Source organism: Sinocyclocheilus rhinocerous, unplaced genomic scaffold, assembly GCF_001515625.1.
Source record: "Sinocyclocheilus rhinocerous isolate Xijiao unplaced genomic scaffold, SAMN03320098_v1.1 scaffold541, whole genome shotgun sequence".
Classification (NCBI taxonomy): Eukaryota; Metazoa; Chordata; class Actinopteri; order Cypriniformes; family Cyprinidae; genus Sinocyclocheilus; species Sinocyclocheilus rhinocerous.
Window position 1 is genome coordinate 2,505,462 of NW_015658519.1, and position 19,529 is coordinate 2,524,990.

General features: G+C 36.5%; 2 protein-coding genes across 11 annotated transcripts in view; both read left to right on the plus strand.

The window, feature by feature from the left end:
- The window catches only part of LOC107722550 (kinesin-like protein KIF1A), a 35,127-nt gene extending 30,030 nt beyond the window's left edge, over positions 1-5,097 (plus strand). For all 10 annotated transcript variants that reach the window (XM_016530936.1, XM_016530939.1, XM_016530935.1 and 7 more), the window contains 5 exons: positions 31-149; positions 304-417; positions 566-758; positions 1,515-1,633; positions 2,707-5,097. In XM_016530936.1, the coding sequence (XP_016386422.1) occupies positions 31-149; positions 304-417; positions 566-758; positions 1,515-1,633; positions 2,707-2,749 (588 nt within the window). In that variant the 3' untranslated portion in view covers positions 2,750-5,097. The remainder of the gene's footprint in view (positions 1-30; positions 150-303; positions 418-565; positions 759-1,514; positions 1,634-2,706) is intronic.
- Positions 5,098-6,470: 1,373 nt separating this feature from the next.
- LOC107722507 (espin-like protein) overlaps positions 6,471-19,529 on the plus strand; it is a 21,485-nt gene continuing 8,426 nt past the window's right edge. Inside the window, exons 1-5 of the mRNA XM_016530872.1 lie at positions 6,471-7,494; positions 7,790-7,980; positions 15,806-15,992; positions 16,086-16,268; positions 16,403-16,534. Of these exons, the coding sequence (XP_016386358.1) occupies positions 7,399-7,494; positions 7,790-7,980; positions 15,806-15,992; positions 16,086-16,268; positions 16,403-16,534 (789 nt within the window). The 5' untranslated portion in view covers positions 6,471-7,398. The remainder of the gene's footprint in view (positions 7,495-7,789; positions 7,981-15,805; positions 15,993-16,085; positions 16,269-16,402; positions 16,535-19,529) is intronic.

Consider the following 19,529-nt stretch of genomic DNA (forward strand, 5'->3'; position numbering starts at 1 on the left):
TCTGGTGGTGCTCTTTTTTTTTTTTTTTAGCTGTCAGAGATGTCTGCATCACTTTTAAGAGACAGTTCTTCTTCCCTTCTGAGCACTTTAACACCCTCCTCCACCTGCCCGTCACTTGTGGATGGTCACTATGACAGTCCAGACCTCAGGTCAGTGTATTTTCAACACAAAACAAAAGTTCCTGTTAGTATGAAAACAATATGAAAATACTAGTTCTCTAGAATCAGCCTATACGGTCTGTTCTCAGAACACCTCAAATACTTTACAACTAACAGGACTTTCATGTTCTATGTGATTTTACAGAGGTGCTGAAGCAAACTCTGGTGCCTCTAGCCCTGATCTCGACCCCTTCAGCCCTATAGAGAGAAAACCCAGGAGCTGCACCTTCATCCCGAACATCCAGGAGATTCGAGTCAGGTAATATCCGCACCACTAGGTGTCAGTATAACATTCAAGACCACTGTTGAAAATGTTCTGTCCTTAAAACGTTAAACATTCTAATGTATCCTGTTATTGATTACCCTGTAAATAATACGGTATATATCTACTATTTCCCTGACTACAGCCCCATTGTGTCAAAGAAAGGCTATCTACACTTTCTCGAGCCACACACCAATGGCTGGGTGAAGCGGTACATTGTGGTGCGGCGGCCATATGTCTACCTGTACCGCAGTGAGAGAGACTGCGTGGAGAGAGCCGTCATCAACCTGTCCTCTGCTCAGGTGGAGTACAGTGAAGATCAGCAGGCCATGCTGAGGGTGAGGCCATTTATTTATACCTCGTCCAGTGACATACACATGATTACATTTACATTTACATTGTCATTTTGCCGACGCTTCCATCCAAAGCGACTTACAATTGGGGAATACATAAAGCGATTCTTCTTAAAGAGGCAAACAGACACAGGAAGTGCTTGAAATACCAAGTTTTAGGCATTCTTCAAATAAGTACAAGCTAGAAAAGGGAAGGAATAAATAAAGAGAAAGAAAGTCCAGTAGCGTTTAAAGAGATGAGTTTTCATCTGTCGCTTGAAAATTGTCAGGGATTCAGCATTCCGGATAGGGGTGGGAAGATCATTCCACCAGCCAGGAACGGTGAACGAGAATGTTCTGGAAAGTGATTTTGAGCCTCTCTGTGATGGTACCACGAGGCGTCGCTCACTAGCGGATCTCAGACTTCTGGAGGGGATGTAGATTAACCAGCGAAGTGGAATCCCTGTGATGCCCAGTGATGAGAGGGCAGACAGGAGGATCTGGTGATTGACAGTGTCAAAAGCAGCAGATATATCCAGCAGAATAAGAACTGATGATTTGGAATCAGCTTTTGCCATTCGCAAGGCTTCCGTAACTGACAGTAACGCAGTCTCAGTTGAGTGGCCACTCCTGAAACCTGACTGGTTAGCGTCCAGTTTGTTGTTTCAGGTCTGATGGATCCTGATGGATTACTGAGGAAAGTGTTCTGCTAGCAATAGTTGTCCACTGATTTTGTTAACCCATGTGATGTTTGGTTTCCAGGCTCTTAACACTTTTGCAGTGTGCACTGAGCACCGCAACATTCTCCTCCAAGCAGCCAATGACAAAGAAATGCATGACTGGCTGTATGCATTCAACCCACTTCTGGCAGGAACTATCAGGTATTTAAAATTAAATTATTATTTTATTTTATTTCAGTATTTCACCACACAAAAACTGCGGTTACAACAAACTAGACAATTTCTTTAAAAAAATTTTTTTTATATATTTTATTTTACCACATTGAGCACAACCTGTCTGTGTTGAACACTAGTTTTGTTATTGTTAGCTAACATATAGTTTTTGTTAAAATAATTTAATTAAAATAAAGCTGAAACAAAATAAAATATAAATATTAGAAAAATAAAAAAGCTATAGGATCTGAGCTATAAGGTTCGTTTTGGTTCATTGCACAACCGCTCCACTGCTAAGATAATCAGCTTTCTTAAAGTTTCTTTGTTTATAACATTTCTCTCTCTCTCTCACTCACTCTCTCTCTCTTTTTTTTTTTACCCAAAATTAGAGAGCAGTGATGCTAAATTACCTGTTATTGATACACTAAATGCAAATACATCAGCATATTTTCACCATTGGATGAGGGAGATTTTATTTGTTATATCACATATTTCAAAAGAACTCAAATTAAAACTAAAATTGAAATGAAAATATAAAAACAAAAGCTGATTCAAAATTCAACAAAAACTATAATAGTATTTCAATGGAAGGGTGCTTCTACTCTAAATACTGAGCATGTGATATTTCAGTTTTTTTTTTTTAATAAATCTGCAAAAATGTCAACAATTCTGTGTTTTTCTGTCAATATGGGGTGCTGTGTGTACATTAATGAGGAAAAAAATTTAACTTAAATGATTTTAGCAAATGGCTGCAATATAACAAACAGTGAAAAATTTAAGGGGGTCTGAATACTTTCCGTACCCACTGTATATGTATATGTGTGTGTAATACTATATAAATAATACTCAAATAACACTCTTGTGTTTTAAATTGGTTCAAATTATCTACCAATAATTTGAACCAAAATGTCATAGAGTTAGATTGGACCAAAGATCTTTGATATCAAAACAGACTCTGGACCATTTTTTGGGTTGCAGCTCAGCAGTTGAGAACCACAGCTTTAACTGGTCATGATCAATGATATTGCTGAATTTCTCCTAATCTCTCTCTCTACCCACAGGTCTAAGCTTTCCAGGAGAAAATCAGGACAGATGAGGATGTGAAGAGTTTTTTTTTTTTCCTCTGGCTGAAACAACAAACAGATAGCTAACAGGCCGTTGTGGTGTAATTAGGTCATGTGATCATAAGTGCCCTATCCCCATGTCATCACAGCTGCCTCTTGCCTGCCCATCCCAGCATTCCCATCTCAGTCTGTCCATGCCAACCATAGACTCTGGGCCTGGCTTCACAGGGTGTATGTGTTTATGTGTGTGTGTCAGGCCATATTTAGTGTAAATTTACAACACTGAAATATATTCAGCACTTCCCGCTAACATAGCTACAAGCTAGAATGGCAAAACAGCATCTTAGACACGGCCCTACTTTTAGTTCATTTGTAAATGCGACTCAACGCTCTGTTTGTGTATGTGTGCTTCTGCAGAATAGATGTCAAGTGCTTTTACCTGGGCTTCAGTAGTTGCCTCTTGGTTTTGATCTGTCATGATCATTGTGCTTCATGAAGGGATGCAGAGCTTATTTCGAGGTCACCTTTTATGCAGTGGACGACAGAAGATTGCAATAGACTAAAAAAAGAGGTAAATGTCCATTATTTTGACACAAATCAGCATTGGAAAAGTACAAAACGTCTACCATACAGAAGTTTATTTTGTGTTTTTATTTTCATCTGTAATGTCTTTTTTACATTACATCTTTACGTTTACTTATTTATTAAGCATTGTATGTTTTATAAACATCATTTATTAAGAGGTCACTATTTGTAGTGTGCCACAAAATAATTTTTCACCTTGCACTTTTGATAATGAGCGTTATTTACCAGGTTCATTTGCACAAGTGATCTGCTGCTAAGAGAATCCGCTTCTTTAATCTTTTCTTTATTTACAACTTTTCATTATTTGCGCACAAAATTGGAGAGCTGTGATGCTAAATTACCGGATATTGCTACACTGAACGCAGATACATCAGAGCACATTCGATTATTTCGGTTACATCACATATTTCAAATAACATTATCCAGGAAGTTTCTGTATAGCTTAATTGCATCATAGTTCTTCATTTGTAACTGCTATGTTCAGCTCATCCCAGCCTTACATGTTATAATATATTGAATATCTGTATTCAGACCTCTTACACAGAGAAGCAGCAATAAGATCAAGTCTTGTAAGAGAAGATCGAGTTTTAGTGCTCCAATATGTAACAAAAAGTCTGATAGCTTTTACCAAACATTTTGTGATCACCAATATAGTAATTTTTATTTAGCTTAGCTAAACAGTTCATTATTTTGTAAGCATATACACATACACCTGGTTTTTGCTCCACCCTTTGCCTTGAAACTATGAAGACGGTGTATACAAAGTATATAAAACTGTCATGACGGTTACATCTTAGAGGCATTACCTGAGGCCATGTATGAATCTCTCTTTTGGCTTGGTTTAAGCTCATACTATTGGTCAGTCAGCCATTTAGCATGTTGCTCATGTTGCTGTTACAGATATCATGAAAGAGCATTGATGTTTTGTGCCATGGGTCAGCCAACCCAAAGAGCACAATCGTAGCAGCAACATCTAGTTGTGAACATAGCCGAGAGAGTTCAGCAGTTCTGGTCTTTACCTCTCAAAATGGTTTCTTAATAAGCAGCAGTATAAGTATGCCTTGATGGACTCTTACATGGAATATGGATCTGAAATGTAAATTAGAGACAGATGTTTAGGTTTTGGACAATATTGACAGTCATACAGTACCTCCCAGTGCCCTGACGTTTTTTTTATCCATTCCTGTCTTTGATAATGCTATGTATATGATAGCATGCTGTACATATTTATTCAGCTTTTAAATTAAATGTATCGAATGTATCTCATTTACCTCCATACAGTATAAGAGTAGCATTTACATAAAGATAATAGATGCAGTTGTATTATTTTACCAAATTGAAGGATCATAGTCGACTTATGAGCATGTGGTGTTCGCATTGACACGGTGCCCTGAAAACAAAGCATTCAACAAGACTTTGTCAACATTGCAGAAAAACAAGATTTTTAAGGTTTGTAGTCTCTCTTTCACTCTCAATCGATCCTTTGTGTTACCACGTCTTTCCGAGCATCATTTCAAATAAACATGTTTCATCCATCCAAATATTCCAAATTTAAAAAAAGAAGGAACTCAATATAAACTAAGTGTACCTATTGTAATTGCTTCAATATTTCTGTTGATTTGCTCTGTATATAAACCCAAGTGTGGTCTACCACACTTGGCTGTAACCACTTTATACCATAATGAATGGGCTGTAGTGTACTCAGTGCTCAAGTTCTTTGAGTGTTGGACCTGTGTCTTCTAATGTCTGTGGACACTTAACACTTTGTCAGGTGTGAAATAAATGTGAAATATGCGCAATGTTGCTCGTGTCAGGACTTCTTGTTTAAGTCAGAGGTGCCCCAACTTTTTAATATGGCCAAAACTTTGATTCAGGGCCATGGGCTGCATGTACAGTAAATACTGCATTACATCTCTATTAAAGTATATAAATTTTTTTTTTTTTTATATATATAAAAAAAATAAATAAAAAAAAAAAACAGGCCAACTTTGGCTCGCAGACCCTAGTTTGGTCAACTCCGATCTAAATTCTCTCATTTAAAATGTTGTAATAGAATATCTGTATTCAAGCCTCTTACATGGTGTTTTCCTAGCAAGGTGCCAAGGAAATAATGTCTTGAGAGAACATCCAGTTTTGGCATCTCTGATCTAAATGATAAAGTAATTTAAAATATAAATCATTCTTGCATACATTTGGACAAAACAATAAGCCTTTTAGTCCAAAATTACTACCTGCTTCCTTGATCAATTATGGCCTTATAACTTTTCAAAGTAATGCAGTATCTGGGAATATTGTCACGGTGCGTGTGGGGAGATGAAGCGAGGACTCAAGTGCAGGAGAAATGGTTGTTTATTTAATAATAAAAATGAAACAAAAACAAACTCAAACCACCCCGAAGGGGTTTCCGAGAGGGTGGCAGTGCAGCTTCGTCTGCCATCTCCGGGGGCGCTGCAGCTTAATCGGCCACCTCTGGGGGCGCTGCAACCTCTTCGGCCACCACCGGGAGCGCTGCAGCTTCATCAGCCACCTCCGGGGGCGCTGCAGCCTCTTCGGCCACCTCTAGGGGTGGCGAGGCGGACCCATTCTTCATAAAAATATATAATATTAATATTTTATATAATATTTAATATTATTACGTTTTTTTTAAAGGCATTTTATATTAATTTACATTCACTTAAATTGAAAGAATGCCAATATAGTTATCATGAGATTATGTTTGCATATTTAAACTATATGTTAGAGCTCAGTGAGTAATGCAAGCATTGTCACGGTGCGTGCGGGGAGATGAAGCGAGGACTCAATTGCAGGAGAAATGGTTATTTATTTTGATAATAAAAATGAAACAAAAACAAACTCAAACCACCCCGAAGGGGTAAAACAGACAGGCAGGTTTAAAGCTGCACACATACAGACACGAAACACACACAATGAGAAATGACGGATCAGCACAGGATGACAGACACCAGGAGAATAAATAGGAACCAAACGAGGAGGCTAACGAGGGAGACACAGGTGGAGCAACTTAAACAATAACGAGGTAACAAGATGGGAGGGGCAAGACAATAGACAGGAGAGAGCACATGGCAACAGACAACACAACACAAGCCATGTGCTCACCGAACACAGTCATCTGGTGGCCCTCCTGGGCACACCCGCTGAAGACTGTGACAAATATAAGCAGATGTATATCATCACATGAGGGCTCTTTTTCACTTCTAATTATAGCTTAGTATCTCATAATCTCAACCTTTTTAAAAAACGGTCTCATAATTATGATTTACCAAAGCATTACTTTTTTGTCAGAGATAATCTTCTAAAGAAAGAGGGTTATTTAAAAGTTGTGTCGCATATGCAGTCTTCTCTCATATACAATGTAAAAGGAAAGTCTGATTGATTCTATAATAAATCGATTCATCTGCAACTCTTTTTATTTTCTCTGATATAGCATTTGAAAGTCTGATTCATTCTTGTGAATCAATTCATTTGGATGATTCGTGTAAATGAACCGATTAAAAAATGATTCACAAGCCCTGGTTTTGGCATCTCTTATCTAAATGATCTATTCTAAATATATGATCTTAAATACATTTAACATATGATCACTTGCATCATTTAAGGATTAAAAAAAACAAACATTTTAGTCAAAAATTACTTCCAGCTTCCTTGTTCGTTTACAATCTTTCTAACTTTTCAAAGTAATACATTGTTATCATATCGGAATATAAGCAGATGTATGTTTTCACATGAGGGCTCTAGTTACATTTCTGTCTCAGTGCTTATACACCCCCTTCATCTCTCCCACGGACATCTGTCAGCAAGCTCAGGTATCATTTTAGAGAGGGAGCGAGAGCCGAGAGAGACAGTTGGGTACAGCCCAAGGACCCCTGCCACTTCTGGTCTGTCTGGCCGAGGTCTAGCATGGTGCTCCACAGGGCCATTCAGGCCACTCATGACGGGGATACGGAGGCTCTGAGGGCCCTGCATGAGTCCGGATGTCTCACAGATGCCCAGGGAGCTTCTCCCGTGCCCCACGCCGCCCGCTGCGGGCAACTGGACTGCCTGGATTTTCTGGTGAATGAAGGTTGTTTCCCCTGACACACTCGTATGAAGAACGGCGCCACGGCCGCCCATGATGCTGCGGCCACCGGGCACGTGCGGGAGCTGCAGTGGCTGCTGAGACAGAAGAAGTGTGGGATTGAGGTGAGTGCCATGATGTATCGAAAGATAAATGACATTTGACAGCTGGATTGATGGTGCTCTTGAGGATGGGCTGCTGTGTCAGTTTCCTTTACTGTCAATTACACAGGTCATTGATGATGGATGTACAATGTGAGTAAAGAAGCACCTCTTTTATTAATATCACTGATGGTATAATAGCGTATCAGTATATTGAAAGGTCATTGTGATGCACTACTTACTATCCCCATAATTCAGACGCCTTCAAACTGGGTACTGGATGCTAATGTTCGTCTTTGTGTCCGACTGTGGCCTACAGGATCGTGATGGCGAGGGAGCGACGGCCCTGCACCTGGCTGCCAGGTTTGGCCATGCGGAGGCAGTACAGTGGCTGTTGTTTGAGGGAGGAAACACAGAGGCAGAGACGGTTTGTGGAGCTCGACCTGTCCATTACGCTGCAGCCAGTGGAGATCTCACTTCCCTCAAACTGCTCATGTCCTACTCCCCAAGGTAAAGCTCACAGACAGTTACGCCATCCCTGATTAGCTAAGCACTCAACTCATAGTACATTTCACATAACCAGTGTACTTTTAACCATAGCTTGTCAAGTTAGAAGATAAGAAGTAGTGGACTCATGTAATTTCAAGTATTGAACTGTTCTTTTAAAAAAGTGGCTGGTTGCAAATTACTGACAAAAAGTACATAACTATGTTTAAGCAATTTAAAGGGATAGTTCAGCGTAAAGGGAAAAATCATTTACTCACCTTCATGTTGTTCCACACCTGGCTGTGTGACCTTACTACTTCTGTGGAACACAAAAGAAGATATTTTGAAAAAAAATATCTCAGTATTTTCAGTGGTAACCATTTGGTTACCAACTTTCTTCAGATTATCTTCTTTTGTCTTCTGCAAAGTCATACAGAGTTGGAATGGCATGAGTAATAACAAAAATTCAATTTTTTGAATGATTGAATTATCCCTTTAAGACACAAAAAAACAATGAGGATGTTTGAAATCTCATTTAGGGTGAACATCAAACTTGAACAGATAAAAATGGTAAATGTTTACTAAAAAAATTGAATTGAATTTGTTTATATAAATGAGTATAAAACAGGTTTCCTGAAATCTTGCCCTGGAGGGCCAATGCGCTGCAGAGTTTAGCTCCAACCCTGATCAAACTCACCTACCTGTGATTTTCTAATGATCCTGAAGACATTGATTAGCTTGCTCAGGTGTGTTTGATTAGGGCTAGAGCTAAACTCTGCAGGAAAGTGGGCCAGATTTGAGGATCCCTGGTATAAAACATATATTGAAAAAAAATAATTTTTTACTTGATAAAATCTTATTTAGATAAAACTATTTGCACTAACATTTTAAAGTAAATTTGACTGCTCCTGCTGTGTACAATTTACCTGTTATTGTCGAGTAAAATCTACTTATATTGAACTTAACATTCAGAAAGAAATTAAGTAAATATTACATCATTTTATTTAATATAACATATAGAATTAATTAAAATCTACTTACCTAAGTAAAGTAAATTGATCAAAGATAATAAATAACTTCAGCTTGGCCAGTAAAAGTTTGCATAATTTTTACTTAGTCAAAGCTCACATGGCAATACTTTGATTTTATTCAATATAGCATTAAACCATGGTTTTAAAGTGTATGTTTTACTCAGAAACATCTAAGTAAATAATGCAATAAATATTATTTAGAAACCATATCTACGTGATTAGTAAAGCAGCCCTCACCCGAACACAGAGACTTCAATACACAATGCACAATGACAGTATATGATGGGAACACCAGTATCAGAAAAGTTGAGTAGGTTTTACTTAAAATGCTATTTTATGCTATTTATGCTTTAATTTCTACAAGCTTGAATTGAGTACTAATATAGAATTTACTTTGTTTGTTTTTTTAAATTACTGCCTGAACTAACTTTTCATGTAGAAATTTGATTTGTTTTTCTGTAGTATTTACTTCACCACAGAATCATTTTTATCAGTGTATTAAAGATCAGCATCATATAAATAAAAAAGAGGTGTATCGTTTTTTTTGTTCAGTTCAAACCATCTGAATGAACTGTGTTGCTTCTGATATACGCCAATGCTACAAGTGACTGTCATGTGTGTTTACATGAGTCCACCTTGAGTCATGCTTAGACAAGTACACATAAAGACAGCAGCTTAGAGTCAGGTTGCCATTTCTTGAGAGCTGCTGCTCATCAGAGGGAGGCTGGGGAAAGGTCATCTGACACGTCAAACTCGCCATCTGGGCTCTGTCCTCTATAATACATGAAGAGACACTTGCCTGCCACATGTTCCCACCTGTGGGTTTACTGTACATCTTATATATACCTTATACCTCTCACTAGCTACTAGTGATGTTAGGTTCTTGAACGAATCGTTCTTTTGAGCCGGTTCTCAGGAAGTAACCGGTGTGCATCAATGTCTGTAAGGTGTGAAACTTTTAGGGATCTTATCCGAGTTGTAGGCTAGTCAATATTGCTCAGTCAGTCGTATCTGACATAAAGGATCAGCGAATGAAACTGTGACCACAAACACCATTAACTTAAGTGAATTATATGGCAATAATCAGCAATATGCTTTCACACAAATAAATGTTGTTCTATAGAATTCCAAATCCTTCCAAAATAATCTCGAGTAAATACAATGAAAAAAAATATGCAAAATAGTTTCTTTTTCTTGACCACAAAATTCACAGGTATACGAAATATTAAGCTTAAATCTTTCCAAAACATGCTTAGCAGGATAAATTCGATGAAGTATTTTGTAAGACACTTCCTTAATTTTGTTATTGATACAAAACTTATTTGGCAGTTTCCATGCTTTAACCCAAGAGATATTACCAAATAAAGAAGACCAAAAAAATCTTGCTGCAGGTAGGGACACAGAACAAAGAGCATTCCTTATAATCTTATTGCTACACTGTTGTTTTAAAACGTTGACATTTTCAATGAAAATGTTACCACAAGGATTAACCATGCTGATTTCTTCTGAGATGCAGTTTTTTAAAAGTAACATCACACTCTTTGGAATTGCGTCAAAAACAATAGCAAATTCTCTTGGTTTAACTGGTAATTGGAATTTCTGAAGAAATTCAGTATACGACAACAAGTACCCATGGGAATTAACTAACTGTCTTACTAAAAGAATACCTTCCTTGAACCAATATGATAGAATAAAGATTTGTTTTTAAATAATATGTCCTTGTTATTCCATATGAAATAGTTGTGGGGTGAAAAATTGTGCTTATACATCAATTTCCATGCTAGCAGGGCTTGTCTGTGAAAACCGGCCAATTTAACAGGAATTTTATCAACAGAAAAATTACATTTCAACAAAAAGTCTATGCCTCCAAGAGTATTAAATATATAATTAGGAAATACATTCCAAGGACTTTCTCTATTCTTCATAAACTCTATCAACCATTTAATTTTAAAAGTGTCATTGAGAGTATTATAATCTAAGACCTCCAGTCCCCCTTGCTCTTTAGGATTACAAATTACCTCCTTTTTTAAATAATGTGTTTTTTTTTCTGCAAATAAAGTTATAAAGAATCTGATCTAGATCTTTCATAATCTTGGGAGGCACTTCTAACGATAATGATATGTAGACAGATCTAGATATACCTCCCGCCTTTGACAATAATACCATCCCAAATATTGAGATGTCGCTCATTAACCACAAATTAAATTTCTTTTTAGTTTTCTCAATAATGGGTTCAAAATTTAACTGACTCCTATATTTTTTATTTTGACAAATTATTACACCTAAATATGTTAATTTATGTTTAACTGGAATATTCTCTATTTCTGAAGAGGAGCAATCTTTGAGGGGAAATAATACAGATTTATCTAAATTAATTTTAAGGCCTGAAACACCTCAATATATCTAATTATTTTTGGTACTTCAAATTTGTTTCTCAAAAACACTGTAGTGTCATCAGCAAACTGGCTAAGTTTAATCTGTACACCTAAAGCTGTGATACCATTAAATTGATTTCTTTTTATATGCGATGCTAAAACCTGAGTGACTAACAAAAATAAAAAAGGAGAGAGAGGGCATCCTTGCCTAATGCCACGATGAATATCAAATCTTTGTGAGGTACCATGAGCAAGTTTGACAGAACTATTACATCCACGATACAATGTTTGAACTGCTTTCAAAAACATATTTCCAAAACCAAACAATTTAATAACTTTGAAAATAAATTGATGAATCACCGTATCAAATGCTTTATAGAAATCAATCAATAAAATAAAACTATCATTCTCAATAAAGTGATTATAATAAATCATATCTAAGACTAGTCTAATATTATTCCTGATATGACGGCCTTGCATAAACCCAGACTGTTCTATATCAATTATTTTGTCTAAACCTTGCTTCAGTCTTCTAGCAAAAATCATTGCAAACAATTTACTGTCATTATTTAATAAACTAATAGGCCTCCAATTTTCAATGAATAACTTGTCTTTATTAGGTTTGGGAATCAGTGTTATAATTCCTTGTTTTAATGAAACAGGCAATTCACCATTTTGTATAGCTTCTACAAATACTAACAATAAGAGAGGTGAAAGTTCTTTAGAAAAAGTCTTATAAAATTCTCCGGTTAGCCCGTCGTTGCCTGGAGATTTGTTATTCTTTAATAAGTTAATGCATTCTCTCAACTCTTCAATGTCTATTTCTTTATCACAAATATTTTGAAAGTTCTGGTCTATTTTTTTGGTATCACTCACCAAGCTATTTAAAAAAGTATCAATGTTGGAAGTAGCTGATATGGGTGAATACAAATTACTAAAAAACTGAGCAACATATTTCGAAATAACTGAGGAATTATCTACTAATTTGTTGTTAATCACTAATTTCGAAATAGAGGCAAAATCATAGTTTCTTTTTTCGAGGCCAAAAAAATATTTTGTATTTTTTCCCCCTTTTTCTAACCATTTAAGTCTAGTTCTAATAAATGCTCCTCTTGTTTTATCCTCATAGATCTTATCTAATTCAATTTGCAATAAATCTAATTTTTGTAACCTACAATCAGTCAAAGATTCCTTTTTCTTTTTACACAAATTAAAAATATCCTCAATAATTGATTTTTCCTTTAATATTTTTATTTTTGTTTCCAATTTTCCTTGATTAATAAATGCCATTCTAATATCAAACTTCATTAATTCCCAATACTTCCATATGATTTTTCTAAATTTGCATTTGTTCTATATTTTTCAATAATACCTTTAATTTGTTCCTTTAAACATTCATTTTCAAGCAATTTGTTATTTAATTTCCAATACACTCTAAAAAAATGCTGGGTTGTTTCAATGGACTAACCCAGCCATTTGGTTAAATTTTTACATTAAATTTTTAACCCAAAAGTTGGGTTAGTCCATATTTGACCCAAAGTTGGGTTGAAACAACCCCATGTTTTTTGACTGATTTTTCTTGTACCATATTTATTTTTTATAAATATTCCTTTATGATCCATCATTATGCAAGGTTCTATCAATACAGAGGTCACATTATTAGTTAAATCATTAGACACTAACCAATAGTCGATACGAGAATGAAGAGATGAGTCCTTATTACTCCATGTACAGTATATTCTTCCCTGTCTGGATTCTTACATCGCCACACATCAATAAGACCCAATCTTAAACATACATTATCCAGTTCACTAGAAGGGCCTGGTCTAGTTTTAGGAGGCCATCTATCAATGGTTTCATTAAACACAGTATTGAAATCTCCTCCCCAAATAACTTGGGCTGAAGGATATATGGAAATAAAATGCTGAATCCTAGACTAAATATTTGAAAAAAGTATTTCGTTGTTCACTTTGTTATTAGTGGCATAACAATTGACTAGCCTACAAATTGTTCGTTATCCTTATCTAACACAAGCAATATCCATCTACCACAATCATCTTTTTCGTAGTTTAATATTTGCCGTGTAAATTTATCTTGTAAAATGGCGACCCCCGCTGAGCGGTTGCTGCCATATGACAACCAAATCTCTTTTCCCCACTGATTTTTCCAAAACACAGCATCTGAAGAACATGCGTGCGTTTCCTGAATTAAACAAAAATCTACACTTTTCCCTTTGCAATACAAAAATAAAGCTTTCCTCTTCAAAAGATCACGAATACCTCTGGCATTGATAGAAAATAAAGAAAGAGACATAAACGTTCAACGATTACTTAAAGAACCACAAGAGTAAATATAATCCTTGTTAGAAAAGAAATGCGTAGAGACGTTATTGCTTGATGACGTCAGGAACCGATGAATCGGCTTTTTGAACCGGTTCAATGAGCCGATCTGTCCGAAAAGAACCGGTTCGCGGAAATGAATCGGACTTTGCATCACTACTAGCTACATTAACATGCAAATCCATAAGAAATCGGACTGATGGATGAATCGGATTGAAGGGCTGCCTTATAAACACCTCAGTCTATCTGACTGAACTTGAGCCGAGTGAAATTTTGATGGGATAGGAAGGGGTGGTGGTGTAGATGTGAAATATTTGGATTAATCAAGCATATAAATGGTTGACTCAATTGGATTTAAAATACTATTGATTATACTTTGAAATTGTTAATGATACTATTGGTCCCCCCTGTAATGATTATTTTGGTTTCTCCCATTTCTACTGAGCAACTGATTGGGGGGTGTAGCGCTTTAGTGGGTTATCTAGGAGACCTGAGTTCCGGGTCACAGTGTTGCCAATTTAGCTACTTTGTAGCTAGATTTAGCGACTTCCCCACCCCTTTTGAGACTTTTTTCAAAAGTTTAGGGACAAATATAGCAACTTCTTGGACAAACCTTATCTAAGTTCTCATCTTGCCCACTGATCTACGTTCATCTTTATATAGATCAGTGAATTTGCCATTGTGATGTCATCTAGTCACATTTAGCTACCAGTTTTAGCTACTTTCAATTGAAAGCAGTTTGCAACACTGCTGATTATATCTACACCTGTGACTAATTTTGTACTTGACACACTCTGAGGAAGGCTGGATGGCCGAAATGCGTCTGTGCAGTGTTTTAGTCATTTTTAATGTTTCTAGAGTGAGCCATGTTTGAATAAAGGCTTTTTAACATTTTGGAACTGGAAGAATTGCCTTGGATCCGTAGTTTCTATAGATATAATTTTGAACCCAACCAAAGAGCACCTTCTGGGACTATTAAACAGAGGTCCTTTCAGCAAGAAGCTCTCCAAGATGTTTTCTTTGAGATACTATTTTCTCAATCGGATCAAAAAATATTTTTTGCACATGCGCAGTGCCATGATCCACATATTTACTTACATTTTACATCTTAAGGGCCAGCCACACTACACTTTTCATTCCATTTTCTTTATGAATTTTGCTGCGTTCCAAAGTGCAAGTTTGGTGAAAATCTGACCTGTGAATTTGTATCACATGAAGACATGTGACCAAGAGAAGATCAGCGTGACCTCTAAAACTGCAATGCTGCAGTAAAGAGTAGATTGTACGTCTTTTTACATTTTGGATGTATTACGTTTTTAAAAAGATGCCACATAAAAAAAAGATGCCAGAGTGTGACAAATCGATATATATGTGATATATTACGACTGTAGGTGTCAGTAGAAATTTTGCATGCTCAATGTCTAGTGTGACTGCAACTTTAAGAACGTGTCTCTGTTTCTTGTCATCTTTCAAACTAGTCAGTTGAGGAGACTGAATAATTGCTAAAATAGTGCTTCCGACATATATGTCAGGTGTCTTTTTAGTTATTATAAAGGCAAAAATGACATACAGTAACATTATTGCGGTGACTTTCTTTGGTTCTGAACGTGGTGACTGAGTGCATGCACTGAAGTTTTGTTCAGAATACATGTAATGCACATATTAACAATATGTGAATGGGGTTGTAAAGTTTAGGGTTCACATATAAACAGAACTTTAAGAATGTGAAATCGGACTGACAAAAAATGAGTGCATGTTAACCAGCAGTGTGCAGTGCTGTTCTGAAATGAGGAGGCAAAGTCCTCACAAAGTCCTCTTTTTCTTTAGAAAAACAAGTGATTCATACACTTTTTAATTATATATTTTGTAGTATTGGCATTGTTTTATTTTTGTACTACAAATTTTTTCTCATCCAATTTTTTTTGAGGAGGCACTGCCTCCGAAGCCTCCATGCAGGAAACACCCCTGACGTAAACATACTTTACACTTCACTGAAATGAGCTGTAAACTTGAAGTGGCTTGATAATTAATGTTGGTTAAAGAAGGGATGTATGTTATGTTGTTAGTTTATTGATGCAATGTCTAAAATGTGTTATTGGTGCAGGTGTGTGGACTGCCACACAGGAACTGGGGCCACGCCACTGTATTTGGCCTGTCAGGAGGGACATCTGCATGTGGTTGAATACCTGGTGAAGGACTGCGGTGCAAACGTCCATGTGCAGGCCAAAGATGGCATGAGTGTGTTGCATGCAGCTGCCCACAATGGACACTATGCCCTGGTGGTTTGGCTGGTGAGTTACAGCTGCTTCAGTCACTTTTTATTGAATATATTTAAGTATTATATAAGAGTTAACTCTAACTCTGTCTCTGATGTGGATCTTCAGGCCTCCTTCACAGATCTGGATCTGTCCTGTCAGGATAAGGATGGAGCCACAGCACTGCACTTCGCCGCTTGCGAGGGCCACCATCGCATTGTGGAGTGTCTTTTACTCATGGGAGCAGAAGTCCTGAAAGACCTCTGGGGTGGGACCCCCCTGCATGATGCAGCGGAGAATGGAGAACTGGAGGTGTCTGTCACCGTTCCTTTAGTTCCAATCACAAATCCTTACCACGAACGCTCAGAGGGTTATACAGTTTAAGTAGTGTTTGAAATGCTTTCACAGAGGTTTTGAATGACAGCCCTAATCTCTTGTTCCCTCAGTGCTGCCGAGTGCTGCTGAATAATCACATCAGTCCACTGGAGAGAGATTCAGATGGGTTTACTTCAGGGGATCTGACAGAATACAATGGCTATCATGACTGTGCCAACTTCCTCCGTGATGCCGATGCTCATGTAAGATACTTAGTACTTTCTTCAGCACAACTTATTTAACTAAAAGCACATTTTTAATTAGATGTTTTTATTTTCGCTAATTTATATAGTTCTCTTCATTGTCATGCAGTTTCTTGAATATACCATATACACACTCATGTTCAAATTTTTGGGGGTCAGTATGATTTTAATTTAATTTTTTTTTTTTTTTTGAAGAAATGAATACTTACATACAGCAAAGATGCATTTAATTGATCAAAAGTGACATTAAGACATTTTTAATATTCCAAAAATAAATCCTGTTCTATTAAACCTTTTATTCATCAAAGTATCCTGAAAAACAATTATGGTTTCCACAAAAAATATTAGCAGTTCAACAATTAAAATAAGATGAAATGATAATAAGAAATGTTTAAGCACCAAATCATAATGATTCAAAAATTCAGCACTGCATCACAGGAATAAATTACATTTTAAAATATATCACCCTAGAAAAAAACTATTTAAAATTGTAATAATATTTTACAATAATACTGTTTTCACTGTATTTTTGATCACATAAGTGCAGCCTTTGTAAGACATTTTTCAAAACCATTAAAAAAATCGTACCTTCCCCAAACAAAAGGTAGCGAGTATGTGTATGTGTATGTGAAAATTAAAATAAAAGGGAAAAAGAAAAATGTAATACAGAAAAAAAGTACAGAGAAATTAAACTTATACAATACAATACAAGTTTATTTGTATAGCACAAAAACAACTGGTGTTGACCAAAGTGCTTTACAAGGCTAAAAGAAACAGGCAACAAAGACACAAAGCATTAGAGAAACAATAAAAGTAAGATTAAAAAAAAGCCTAAAATAAGATAAAATAGAAGAGAAAAGCTTGAATCAAAAGATATTAAATGCTGATGGGAATCAAGGGATATTGAAAGCCACGGAAAAAAGGTACGTTTTCAAGGCGAATTTAAAATTTGACAAGGTTTGGGCGGATTTGATGTGAGCCAGAAGGCTATTCCATAACTTAAGGCCTGATGACCGCAAAAGTGCGATCACCCCTGACTTTAAGTCTAGTTCTAGGAGCATATAATAGATCAGAGTCCCCAGATCTGAGTGATCTAAACTGTGAAGGCGAATGTAGTAGTTCAGATAGGTACTGTGGTGCCTGGTTCTGCAAAGACTTCAAAACAAATAACAAAACTTTAAAATCAATTCTGTATTTGACCCGTAACCAATGAAGTGAAATCAGAACCGGTGTGATGTGTTCACTTTTATACGCTTCCCTTTGTGGAGCCAGGCTGTGGCATTTTGAGCTAACTGTGAGAATTAGAGAAGAACTTAAAGGGATAATTCACCCAAAAATGAAAATTCTGTCAGTAATTATTCAGCTTGTCTTACTCACCATGTCCTTCCAAACCTGTAAGACATACGTTCATCTTCGGAACACAAATTTGGATATTTTTGATGAAATCCAAGAGCTCTCTGACCCTGCATAGACAGCAAGGGTACAACCATGATCAAGGCACAGAAAGGTAGTATGGACATCGTTAAAATAGTCCATGTGACATCAGTGGTTCAACCGTAATTTTATGACGCTACAACAATTCTTTTTGTGTGTGCAAAGAAAACAAAAACAATGACTTTATTCAACAATTCTTCTTTGCGTCACCCTCAGGCGCCATTTTGGAGAGTATCACGATGCATGCCTGTGCTTTTCCTGCATGTAAACAACGCATGCGTGTGGTACTCTCCAAAATGGTGCCTGAGGGTGACGCGGAGGAGAAGAATTGTTGGATAAAGTTGCTATTTTTGTTTTCTTTGCGCACAAAAAAGTATTCTTGTAGCTTCATAAAATTACATAATTTTCATTTTTGGGTGAACTAAGCCTTTAAGGTAAGTTATGGTTACTGTGTCAATGTTACACATTTAAAATTCAAATTTACCCTACCTGGGTGAAAGTAAAAGTTTTTCCACATTTAAAAACAATATACTTAAGTATAGCAATTAAGTAGACCTACTTTGATATCCATGAATATTGCATACATTGACAGCTGATGATGTGGATTTTTGGTAATACTCCACCTTGTGATAGCAAACTGTTACTGCCACCTACTGGCAAACACACATAAATATACAGTATTTGAGCTAGTAAAATAGTAGCTCATATTGGCTGAGTCATGCTACAAAATAGAGGACAAGGCACAAATATTAAAGTGCATTTATTAAACCACACACTGAGTCATTCCTGCTGAAGAACCTCTCCATTATTTATCAGATATGGGACAGGATATTCTTCACAGGAACATCCTATTCAGAAGGCTGAACAGATACCACTAATCCCTTAATAATGAAGGCATTAATAATTTGATTATAATTTGATGCACATCTGCTGGGAGTAAAAGTGTTGACAAGTATTTGTTTATTCTTGTGGAGAATGCTGTCATATGGGACAATTAGAAAAAAAAGTCTAATTTAATGAAATCTAATGATTTAGTTGTATATCCCTGGTCCTTTTCGTGCATTTTTAGAATGAATATTTAGTGTGGATGAACTCAAATGGATCACTTTATGTCCCCCCCCCCATGTCATCCACCATTTGTGAGATGAACAAAAGTTCAGAAGTCCAGTCGTGAGAATTCAGTGATGCACAAGACGTCTGATACGGTATGAAACACCAATACGCTATACATAATTCGCTGAATACTTATATTTCAGCTCCGCCTCCACTGTCACTCCAATGCAAAAGGGCATCAGATACGTCATTGGTTCATAAATGAAGTGGAAACTATGCAAGCGTCAGCCTTTCTTTTGATAGCATAACTACGATAGCATATTAAAGGGGTCATATGATGCGATTTCAATTTGTCCTTTCTCTTTGGAGTGTTACAAGCTCTTGGTGCATAAAGAAGATCTGTAAAGCTGCAAAGACTAAAGTCTCAAATCCAAAGAGATATTCTTTATAAAAGTTAAGAGTCAACCACGCCTACCTAAAACGGCTCGTTCTAACACGCCCCAACATA